The 11,219-nt window shown below is 33.1% G+C and overlaps 1 protein-coding gene across 1 annotated transcript; it reads right to left on the bottom strand.

Moving 5' to 3' along the window:
- Window positions 1-2,104: 2,104 nt before the first annotated feature.
- Window positions 2,105-4,739, bottom strand: LOC111984589 (polygalacturonase). Its single transcript, XM_024016215.2, has 4 exons — window positions 4,268-4,739; window positions 3,412-3,701; window positions 2,613-2,841; window positions 2,105-2,505 (listed from the first exon to the last, which is right to left on the bottom strand). Exons 1-4 carry the CDS (start codon window positions 4,700-4,702, stop codon window positions 2,287-2,289), a joined length of 1,173 nt encoding a protein of 390 aa, XP_023871983.1. The 5' UTR covers window positions 4,703-4,739; the 3' UTR covers window positions 2,105-2,286.
- Between the last annotated feature and the right edge of the window lie 6,480 nt (window positions 4,740-11,219).

Here is an 11,219-nt window from a genome sequence, read left to right as displayed (position 1 = left end):
TGATTATAAGTGATAACCCATCAAAATACGAGTGATATATAAAAATAAATAAAAACATTGCTTGAAAAATGTTCCAAAAGGAACTCCACCCAACCAGACTTTGATGATAAGATATTTATTCTGTGGCCCCATGGAAAACCCATACCGCACAATATATAATGTTCAAAAGGTCAATCAATAGTAATTGTGTGGGGACTGAGAGTAACATTGTTTAAATAAAAAATATCTTAGATCACAAGCAGCCATATATTCCATGGTTAATTGTCTTCTCTCTCGGTCCCTTCTAGCTAGTTCTCGAATAATCAAAGTCGATCACTATACCTTAACATGTCCATATGTAATGTCTTTGTAAACCACATTCATCATGCACGCTCATTTAACCGTTGGCCTAATATTGCTGACTTTTTAGCATTTTCCTGGTCTTATTGTTATCTATTTATATTAATCAATACACTACAAGCTAGTGTTCATATTACATTTTTGACGTTTTCATTATCATTTTTAAATCTACGAGTTGATATGTACCTAAACTTTGTTTGGGGACGATGACTTATGATCATGTAACCATGCCAAGTAGAGATGGTGTTTTTTTACTTTTGCAAAGTGCATCCTTTATTGACTGGTCTGGCCGGCTAAAAAATTTCATTCTATGACGTCAAATTGCTGAAGTGTTACATGTGATACCATAAATCAAAGCAACAATAATTGAGAAAGATAACAAGTTGGATATGATGTCAAATAGTGAACAGTCTTAGTTAACCATTCTTTAATTTCAATTCCAAAAGGTTGGAAAGGAAGAAAGCAAAAGGGTCTCAGAATTTGAACCCAAAATAGCCCCTCAAAAGAGAGGAAGACTCTGTTTGAAATTTACTTATTTTGTTAAAATTGAAATTTTTTTATTGAAATTATTATAAATAAAGATAAAAATTAACTAAAATAGTACAATAAAACTCATAAATAGTACAAAAAATGCAACAAAGCCTATAAATAATAATAAAAATAAACTAAATAGTAAAATAAACAAACTTTTTAAGCTGTAGCGACCCGCATGAAGTTTTTAAATCGAGTAGGAGAAAGTATACTATGTTTCGGTAATATCAACTCAGTATCTGTTTTGATATTTTCTTACTCAATAAATGAGTGATACTTGTTTCAAAAAACTACATCAAACTACTTTAATAAATTAATCACAATCTTTTATACTATCAGGAAGATAAATTAATTATTCATTAGAGTAATCTAATATAATTTTTTAAAACATTTATAACTTATTTATTAAGTAAAAAATACTAAAATAAATAATGAATTGATATTACTATAATATGTTATACTTCTCTTAACGAGCCCAATGGAAAGAGGTTTCTTATTTAACATGCATGACAGATTAGCCCACTGACAAGAAGTCCACAATAGCATGTGAGAAGTAGGAAAGGAGATTGACTGGTGGGACCCTGTATCTAACCACGTGTACAATGTGTTAGGTTTCAATTTCATGGTCAGAGGAACCTTATACTCTCTCTAATCTGTAACTATCGTTGTCTAGTCAAAGTTGGACAATCAAAACCCTTTATGAGAATGGAGTCCAGCCTAAACTAGGACCCACGACTATGAGCCCCAAGGAAAATCAGACGCCAACTTCATTTTGCTTGGAGGCACATATATAGGTTGAATTGGAGCAAAGCCAACTCTGAATCAGCATTTGTGATTTTGATCATACCCTGCAACTTTTACTTCACAAAGTAAATTATTTCTAACTCTTAATAGATGAGACACTGTAATTTGTTACATTAAGTTATAATTAAAATAAATCACTTTTATTATGCAACAATTACGACAAATAATATTAATATTGACTCCGAAGATATTGTGTTTTAAAGTTATTGATATTTGTTTTATGATTGTAGAACCTAAGGGACTACAACAAATTATTAAAAGCTTTTATTTTAAGATTCCATATATGAACAGATTGATCTCTTGGGAACTCAAATAAGAGAATAGTCGATTACATCACTGCAATTTGAGTCGGATATGCAACACAACATCATGCCCCCATATATTACTCAGATATAATTGGTTCTCACTGACCCAAAAAAAAAGTAAAAAATAGAAAAAAAGTGTTGCTGCACTTTTTCGTTTGGATTAAATTTAACAAGTAACCCGACAGTACTCAACAATGGAAGCTTTAATATGTGCTTCCATGTGGTGTGCACACCCACTACATTATTTCTTGACTCACACATGGAAATATATTATGTACACAAATGGTTCACGAACATGTAATCTTAATTATAGGCAACTCCCTGGCACGAGTACTCCACTGCTTGTTCCACCAATGTTCTTACACGATGATGTTGCTGCCCTATTGTTGTAAGTAAGCTTGATGTCTTGCAATTTGATCCCTCTGCAAGGACTACTTGGACTGCAATCGAATGTCACAGCCTCTGCTGTAGCTGATGTGCCTTGTATATTTCTGTATGTCACTTCACTAATCTTCACACCCGAGCTCTATTAAGAAAAGCATAGAATTAATGAAGAACATGAAATATATAATTGACCTCCATTGTTGAATGTACAACTATATTATCATAAGAAGATCATGGTTAATAATTTACCTGTAGAGGACAACCTTGGTTTTGAGGACAATAATTCTGATCAATGATTATGGGGTTCTCAACATTTCTCATAACAATGTTTTGGAAAAGAATGTTCCGGACAAACCCATTGCTGGGCCTGGCCCATGACTTGATCCTTACTCCATTGTCTGATCCAGTGAATACTGCATCCGTTAACGTTACATTTTGGACGCCAGCTTCGTTGAGTTCCCTGGCCAAGCTACCAATGCTGTAACAGGCATAACAAACATATATAATCAATTTGATATTAATGCATGTTCTTCGTGACTTTGGCAATGAATATCTTTGTTTTAATCAGCCAAAAAAATATTATTAAAGAGTTGAAGTTTTCATCCTAATATTTATTTATAATCTTGGGCCTGTAAGGCCCCAATGTTATGACTTGGTAGGGCTTGCAATGCCTCTGACTCCATAATTAAATTGGGCCTCGCTTGCTGGTTTGTCTGACCAAATTTTTATTTTTTTAATAAATAGGAAATTATTATTAGAGATATTACAAATATTGTTACTATAATTTTTATTATAATTAATTAATTAGTAAATTTTTAATTGATTTTTTTTTTTTGAGAACAAATGCACACGCAAGGGAGATGAAATGATATTTTAAAATAAAGCACACCACAAACTCTTCTTAAAAACAATAATAAATTGCTATTTGATTTGAGTGCATAGATAGAACGTAAATTTGTAAATATTTTGTAGTAAAATCCATACCTAATGTTATTATTATTATTATTATTTTTGTATAGGTTAATTTTAAGAATATCTGCTTACGTACCTTACACCATGACCAGGGCCACATTTAATGTTGCTCATCAACAAGTTGTTTGTGCCTGGACCGATTGATATGCAATCGTCTCCAGTTTGCATGGTGCTTCCCTTGATTGTAACTCCGGTTGAGGTCTGCACATGAATACCATCCGTGTTTGGGCTTAGGTCGGGAGCGAAAAGCTTCACATTTTGGACCACCACATTGTTGCAGCTGTTGATTACAAGGTGAGTAAGCTGACTGTTGATCGACGTTAAGCCACTGACCACAATATTGTTTGCCCAATTGAATGTTATTGACTGCATCGACAAACAAATTGTATTGTTAAAATAAGTTATAGGAATTTATTGATATATACAAGAACATTAATATGCTCGTCAGTCCACTTAATTTTCGAAATTCGATATAACTTTTGGGCAATTCAACTAGGGAAGGAGGCAGAAAAACTATTGATAAGAGAAGTCAGACTGTAATCTCAATGTATATATATACACACAAGTACATGCTTACTTAAAAAAATCTCAATGACAAAATTTCTTAATTTATAAGAAAAAAAAAGTATATATATTAAAAAAAGAAATGGTCAGAACTAATTAGTGGGCTTAAAGTCAATTAGCTTGTTTTCAAATCTTCAAAATATGACAAAATAACACTTACCTTTTTTCCGGAATAAAAATAAGTTGTTTTATTTTGAGTGTTCCGTTTTATATTAATTAATCACACCTTGTAACTTTATTAAAGAAAAATAATCAAATTTAAAAATAAAATAAAAATTCGACGCATAGTATTCTGTGATTGATAAACATAAAGCAGAACAGAGATGATTTTTACTATTTTTTGGATGTAAGTTATGTAATTAACGTACCCTAGCACCAACTGGGCAACTTTTTCCAGAATTCCTGCAAGCCCAAAAGCCAGCCCCCTTTGCATCCAAAGCGCCACCATAAACAGCAACTCTATCAACCTTAATGAACAAAATCCAGTACCCTGAATTCCCAAGTGCACGATAATCAGTTGGAGCCACAAGTGTTCCATCAATCTTAACTGTAATTCTGTTCTTGCATGGACCGCTAAAAACAGTTGCTTTCAGCAAGAACCTCCCCTTTGGGATGTAAATGGTGGAGGCTATGGCTGAGTTACATGCTGCTTGCCATGCCTTGAGGAATGCTTGTGTTGCCTCAGTTTTTCCATCTGGCTTTGCACCAAAACTGATCACATTATAGGCTGCATTTGATGATTGAACAAAGAAGGATATGAAGAAAAGGAAGAGAAAAGCACAAGAGAAAGTAAGCTTAGCCATTTCTATTATTTGTTTTTTTATCTTTGAGAGAGGTAGTTGGTATGAAACGGAATTGGCAGTTAAGGGTATTTATATACAGTGCATGACATTCTTTTTATGCTTCTATTTGTCAACATACTTTTGTTTAATGTTGGTTTTAGAAATCAAGCAAAGAAAAGTTTTATTGGCACGTTATCAAGTACATGAAGGTATATATGATATGTACGGTGACATGTGATAAGGTATGAATCCAGGAAAGAATGGAAGGAAGAGTACATGTGATAAGTCGTAATGTGATACTGAGACAATTATTGTATGCCATTATAATTTAATGCAGCCAGCCATGCATAGACAATAGTTTGCAATAAATGTTTATTCCCATTTCTCAATTCTTTAAAGCAACAAGTACTTAGTTAGTGTCACAATATTCAATTCATTCCACAATTATTTCTGCTAATTGTTTAAATATTTCTCTGGCTATGTTTTAACAATGAGTACAAAACAAATCTGATATATTGCAGAAAGCATTTGTATGCATGCATCTCAAGGAAGAGATTTTTGGGTTCAAAACCTTCTAATTTTGTTGATTGGCCATATATATATATATATATATGGTAGTATTAATAAAAAAAAAAAAAAAGGAGACCTAGTTAATATTTATTATTAATTTGGATTTTATCTATTTGATGAATTGTTTGAAATTAAATCATTATGTAATTACTAGGGAAAATGAATTGAGTTTTTTATGAACTATTTGGACTCAATTCAAAGTTTGTTTATATTTGATTATTTAGCAAAAGCGTCAAGCTAAAATTCATGTCTGAGCTTTGACCATTGAATGAGCTAAACTCAAAAATTATATTATGTTGATTTAAGTAGAAATAATAACATATGTTTAGATATATATATATATATATATAGGTGTGTGTGTATATTTATGTAGTCTTGAGATTAGATTATAATTTTATAAATAATAAGTGAATAAGATATATTATTATTTGTAATTTTTTTGATTATGTAAATAATTTATTTTATAATAAAATTATAAATGATTTAAATAATACAACAATGGTGAATCTCAATATTATAATTTAATAAATGACAGTCATTTTATCTAAATAATTCAACAATTATAAATTCAAGTATAATTGAATTTAGTCTAAATAATTCATCAATCTCAGTTTTTATTCTTGAGGTTTATTATATATGAAGAAAGCATAAATTAACCAAGTAACACTTGAACAAGCTCAAATTTGTTTAAAAATAAATGAATAAGGCAACAAAATGTTATTTAATTAGTTTGGTGATGCATTTGAGCTTGACTTGTGTTCGATTACATGAATTAGTCATAAATTTTTTATATTGATCGAATAGGCTCAATTTGTTTAATTATAACCCAAATTTAATACGTCCATTATTCATAAAATATTATTGAGTATTTAGTGAGTTCATGTTGGCTAATCACATATATCATATTTGACAGTCACTCCTACTAGTTTAAACAAACCATCCGTTTTCTTCTTCTGTATTTTCATATTTCCTTCTGTTATATAACTTTAGGATATTGTAATATTCATGCATGTCATTATTTATTCTTTCATATATTTCTTATAATTAAATCAAATCAATGTGTTGTAATAATTAAATATAAATACCAAATCACGCAATTAAACATTATACATCTATCTATTATGTACCTGAACCTCAATCACGTGTATTTGTACGGCGACTTTGGTTAGAAGATAGTGGCTTACGTAGAGGATGAGATGAATGGGCAGTCATAGTGTTTGCCACGTGAACACGTGGAGGAAACCCGGAAGATTAATCGGCAGTAGGCTCGCCGATATTCTAGCAGTCAACCGGGTGTAGTGTGTGTATTTGATGTGGCACGAAACTATTGGTCTAAGGTCTAAACTGTTGCTGGAAATTGGCGGTTATGTTCTAAGTTATCCAATCTTGACTCCTTGAGTGTACCTTGGTGATAATTTGAATACAAAAACAAGTTTATAAATTATAACCCTTGCTAATGCAAGAAATATTCATAAATTGAGTTTATATATTGAGTTCATACAAGTGTACATATTCATAATATTATATAAAAGTAATACATTCAAATTGAGTTTATATCTTCTCAGGAAAAAAAAATTTGAGTTTATATATATATATATATTTGATGCACATTTTAAATATAATTGGAATAATATTTAACATGAAGGTGAAGTGTAATTAAAATATAGAAACATTTGGCATCAAATAATAGGACAATTAGAATATTACTTAATTAGAAATTGGAGAGCAATTAAAATCTAATTTATATTCTTGATTGAACTTTCTCTTAACTTCCACTTTAATATATAAGGTAAGCTCAAATTGGAGACCCATTTATGTTTTTGTCTATAATTATTATTTGGCAAATTCGAAGTAAGATCTCTCTCTCTCTTATAATAAAATTTTGGCCCCATTAAATAGCCATGTATATTAATTAATGTTCATCATATGAATGACAATAGAATTATAAAAAATATAACCGTAGCTTTGGAGCTAACAGTAACACTTGCTTCCTAAAGTTTCTTGTTCTCGGTAGGGATAGGGTTGGTGCCGCCTCCTTACCTTACTGTAGCATTCTATTTCCCTCATTTTCAAGGGAGGACACTGCATCCCTATAGTAACTAGTTTACTAGTAGGGTTGGTTTTTTTTTTTTTTTTTTTTTTTTTTATTTTGTAATATTCATATTTTTTTGATGGACTTTTCCCAATTAATTTTTCTAGCTCCACCACAAATTATAACATGGACTTTTCCCTCAAAATTTCATTAGTTATAAATAACCATTAATATACATTATTCTTTTGGCATTTCTCTCTTTTTTTTACTAGAATTCTGGCGTGAAGATTAGTCAAGTGACCTACAAAAACATAAGAGGAACATCGGCCTCGAAAGTAGCCATGAATTTTATTTGCAGTTCTAGTAATCCATGCAATGGGATCAAATTGCAAAACATAAGGCTTACTTACAATAAAAGAGCTGCAACATCTTCCTGCAGCAATGCCGCTGGGTTCAGTAACGAAGTTGTCATTCCAAGGAGTTGTTTGCAAAAGTAGTTCATGTTTTCACTGTTTTTTTATGGCCTTGTTTGGATATGACTTCTCTCTGTTAATTTTTCAATAATAACTGTAAGGGTTTATTGATCCTAATTATTCAAATTTTCAAGAAGTGGGAAAAAAATTACATTGGTTTTAGCTAGTTTACAGTAGAATTGTTTTGACATATACATGTCACCAAATAATTCCAGATCCGAAAATTCTACAACTTTGGATATCACATTTAGTTTTGTTTTGCAGGATATAATTAATGTTTTTATAAAGAAAATTTTATAGGAAAAGAAAAAAAAAAAACAATTAATATTTTGACAACTTTTTTCATTTCTCATAAAAGTAGTGTCAAAACTTTCCTAAAATTAATTGTTAACCAATACTCGAAGAACACTTGTTAGCATGACCCTAATTAAGTTGATCATGTTTTAGAAGAAACAAAGGAAAGAATTACTTTAGACCCTCAATACAGAAATAGAAACTTTGCCCAATTTATTTAATTAGTATAGACGAGATTCGCTCATGTACCTTATTTTATAGCAAAAATGTAAAAAAGTTCAACAACCACGTGTGTCATTCATAAAATAAAATAATAAAAAAATACCACTTGTGTCTGGCCCAGGCGCCTTCAGAGGGTACATCTGCTTCAACACGACATTAACTTCATCTGCAGTAAATTCCATTGTAAGCTTCTGATTCATACTAGAAGTGACTTTTGGCTGCACTGCTTCTAATATCTCATCAAAACCTGTCGGATTACTGGAAGTGAACAGATCTGTATAACAATCCAACACCATCTCACCCATTACCTCTTCATCCTCTTGCCATACACCCTGTGCATCCAGCATCCCCTCCATGTGGTTTTTCTTCTACCTTGATGATACTTTGGCATGAAAAAGTTGGTGTTCCTATCTCCATATTGAAGCTAATTAATTCTAGATTGTTGATGCCACATAGTGTCCTCCTTCTCATGCTAACAGTTAAGTACAATTGTGGTTCTTCTCATATCTTGGATGGTGCTTGGAGAACTTGGTTGCAATTCAAACCACTCCAAATGTTTTTGTAATTCAGCAATTGTCCTACCTACATGCCCAAACTCCACCTTGTTCCAAGAATCCAGCTGAGACCTGCAAGCATTCAGACAAGCAACTAACGAGAAGTTAGTTGGAGAAGCTAAACCTTCGGACCAAGCATATATGGCCACCTCCTCACACTGTGAGTCCTTAAGCCACATAGATTCGAATCTAAATGGCCTTTTTTTTTTACTTTTTTGGCACTTGTTTTTCTCACAAAATGCAGCACCAAAGGAGAATGATCCGAGGCTGAGGAAGTTAAATGGTGTAGACATGCCATTGGGAATAAATTCACCCAATCAGTTGTAGCAAGAGCTCTATCCAAACATTCTCTAATTTGAGATCCGTCACTCCTTTCATACAACCATGTAAATTTTGGGCCAATAAATCCAATGTCTCTGAGACCGCACCAATTAACAGCTTCAACAAAATTTGCCATCTGCTGTCTCGGTCTGTTACTTCCACCATCCCATTCCAGATCCTCCATCCACCCAAGCATCAATATGAGACATAAAGAAAGTTTGGATATCCAATTTCACATTTTCCTTCCATAACATTGCCAATCCACCACTTGAACCATTACTAGATACAAATAAACCATGTTTAAAACCACATTTATCCCGAACCATAACCATCCATTCGTCATTTGATTTTGTCTCCATTAAGAAAACAATATTAGGATCTTCTCTTCTAACCACCTCTTTCAAGGCATTAACTGACCGAAGGTTTCCAAGCCCCCGGCAGTTCCAACTTAAGAGACTCATTGGACCCAGCGGGGTTACTTAGCAACCTCCGCCAATCTAAATTCTGATTCCAAAAGCACACCCAATTGTCTCGCTTCTTCATCCAGTTTAATTCTTTTCTCCTTCACCCTTAACTCCTATTCCATCCCTGCCTAGCTTGTATTTCTTTTGGTCCTTCTTTCTCAATAGGGCCTCCTCATTGAAAATTGCATAGGGTCTACTGACTCTAGTCCAAGTACCTAACTTCTAAATGCCTACAGTCATAGGCTCACGGATTGGGCTTATTGTCATCTGTTGGGCTTTAGATATACTTCCTAAACCCGAAACTTTTTTAGACTTCTTGCCTATAGACTTAGAACTCCACCCCGGGCTGAACAACTTGTCACAATCACGTGTACCTCCTCTTCCTGTGAGCAGCTATCCTCATCCATACTCAAGTCTAGAGATATCGAGATACCTGGCATGAAATCCAATCCCTTCAAACCCGCTACCTTTCTATCTGAATTCAAGGACGATTCCATCTCCAACTTTTTTGAATTTTGAAAAACATTATCCCCATGAATTGCCTCATCAATCTCATGGAGAACTGCTTGAAAATTCTCTTGTGATTGACTTTGACCCAAATTTTTCGTTCCCTCTGAACCAACAACCCTCTCCGTGTTTGCATTGGAAACCGCCGTCACAGCAAGCTCTTGGGAAATTGACTGTACCATGAAACTCTTACTTGTGCTCATTCCTTCCTTGTATGTTGGTTTGGACTTAGGTTTCTCATATCCTTGAACTTCAACAACAAACTTCTTTGACAAATTGAATTGATTCACCCTGATTCATGGACCAAATTGCTGATCGCTGCTTGAGAATGTACCCCTACTTCTGAGCCAGATTACACAATCCTTCTCATCGTGTGTTAAGTGCCCACACCAATAGCAAAGATTTGGCAATCTCTCGTACATGAATGACACCCAACCTTTATTATCCTCATCAAAAGCCACTCTTCTTCCATGACAAAGCAGCTCAATGACATCAATAGCAACTCTTACACGTAGAAAATTGCCCCCTCTCCATTCTGATTTATCCCTCAGCATTATGACCGTACCAAGGGATTACCCACGCTTAAAGCCACCTCCTTTGTTAAGTGGGAATTAGGCAGGTTGTGAATCTGAATCCAAAAACAAACTCTGTCAAATTGAAGTGCTTCGACAAAAATAGAAGTATTGTAGCATTGAAACACTACAATATGTCTATCAAAGGACCACGGTTCCCCCATAAGGACCTTCTGAATATCTTCTTCTGATTGAAACACAAAAAGTAGACAATTATTTCCCGTATCACTAACTTCAAAATTGTCCCTTATACGCCATAAAGGTCTGAAAGTTTTTGCTACCGCTTCAACGTTCAAAGACCGCCGAGTACAAAACTTTGCAGCTAATACAAAATTCTGCCCTTTCTTCTTATTCTTCAGGTCAAGTATATCCCCTTCCTTCTCCGACAAAGAAAGCTTTCTCCAACTATTGGCTAAATCCTCCAAACCAACAAAACTAAAGCTACTATCCCATTAACACTAACGAAGACAAAAAAAAAAAAAAAAAAAAAAAAAAAAAAAAAAAAAAAAAAAAAAAAAAAAAAAAAAAA

This window comes from Quercus suber, unplaced genomic scaffold (genome assembly GCF_002906115.3).
Source record: "Quercus suber isolate HL8 unplaced genomic scaffold, Cork oak 2.0 scaffold_725, whole genome shotgun sequence".
Taxonomy (NCBI): domain Eukaryota; kingdom Viridiplantae; phylum Streptophyta; class Magnoliopsida; order Fagales; family Fagaceae; genus Quercus; species Quercus suber.
This window is presented reverse-complemented; position numbering and strand designations above follow the sequence as displayed.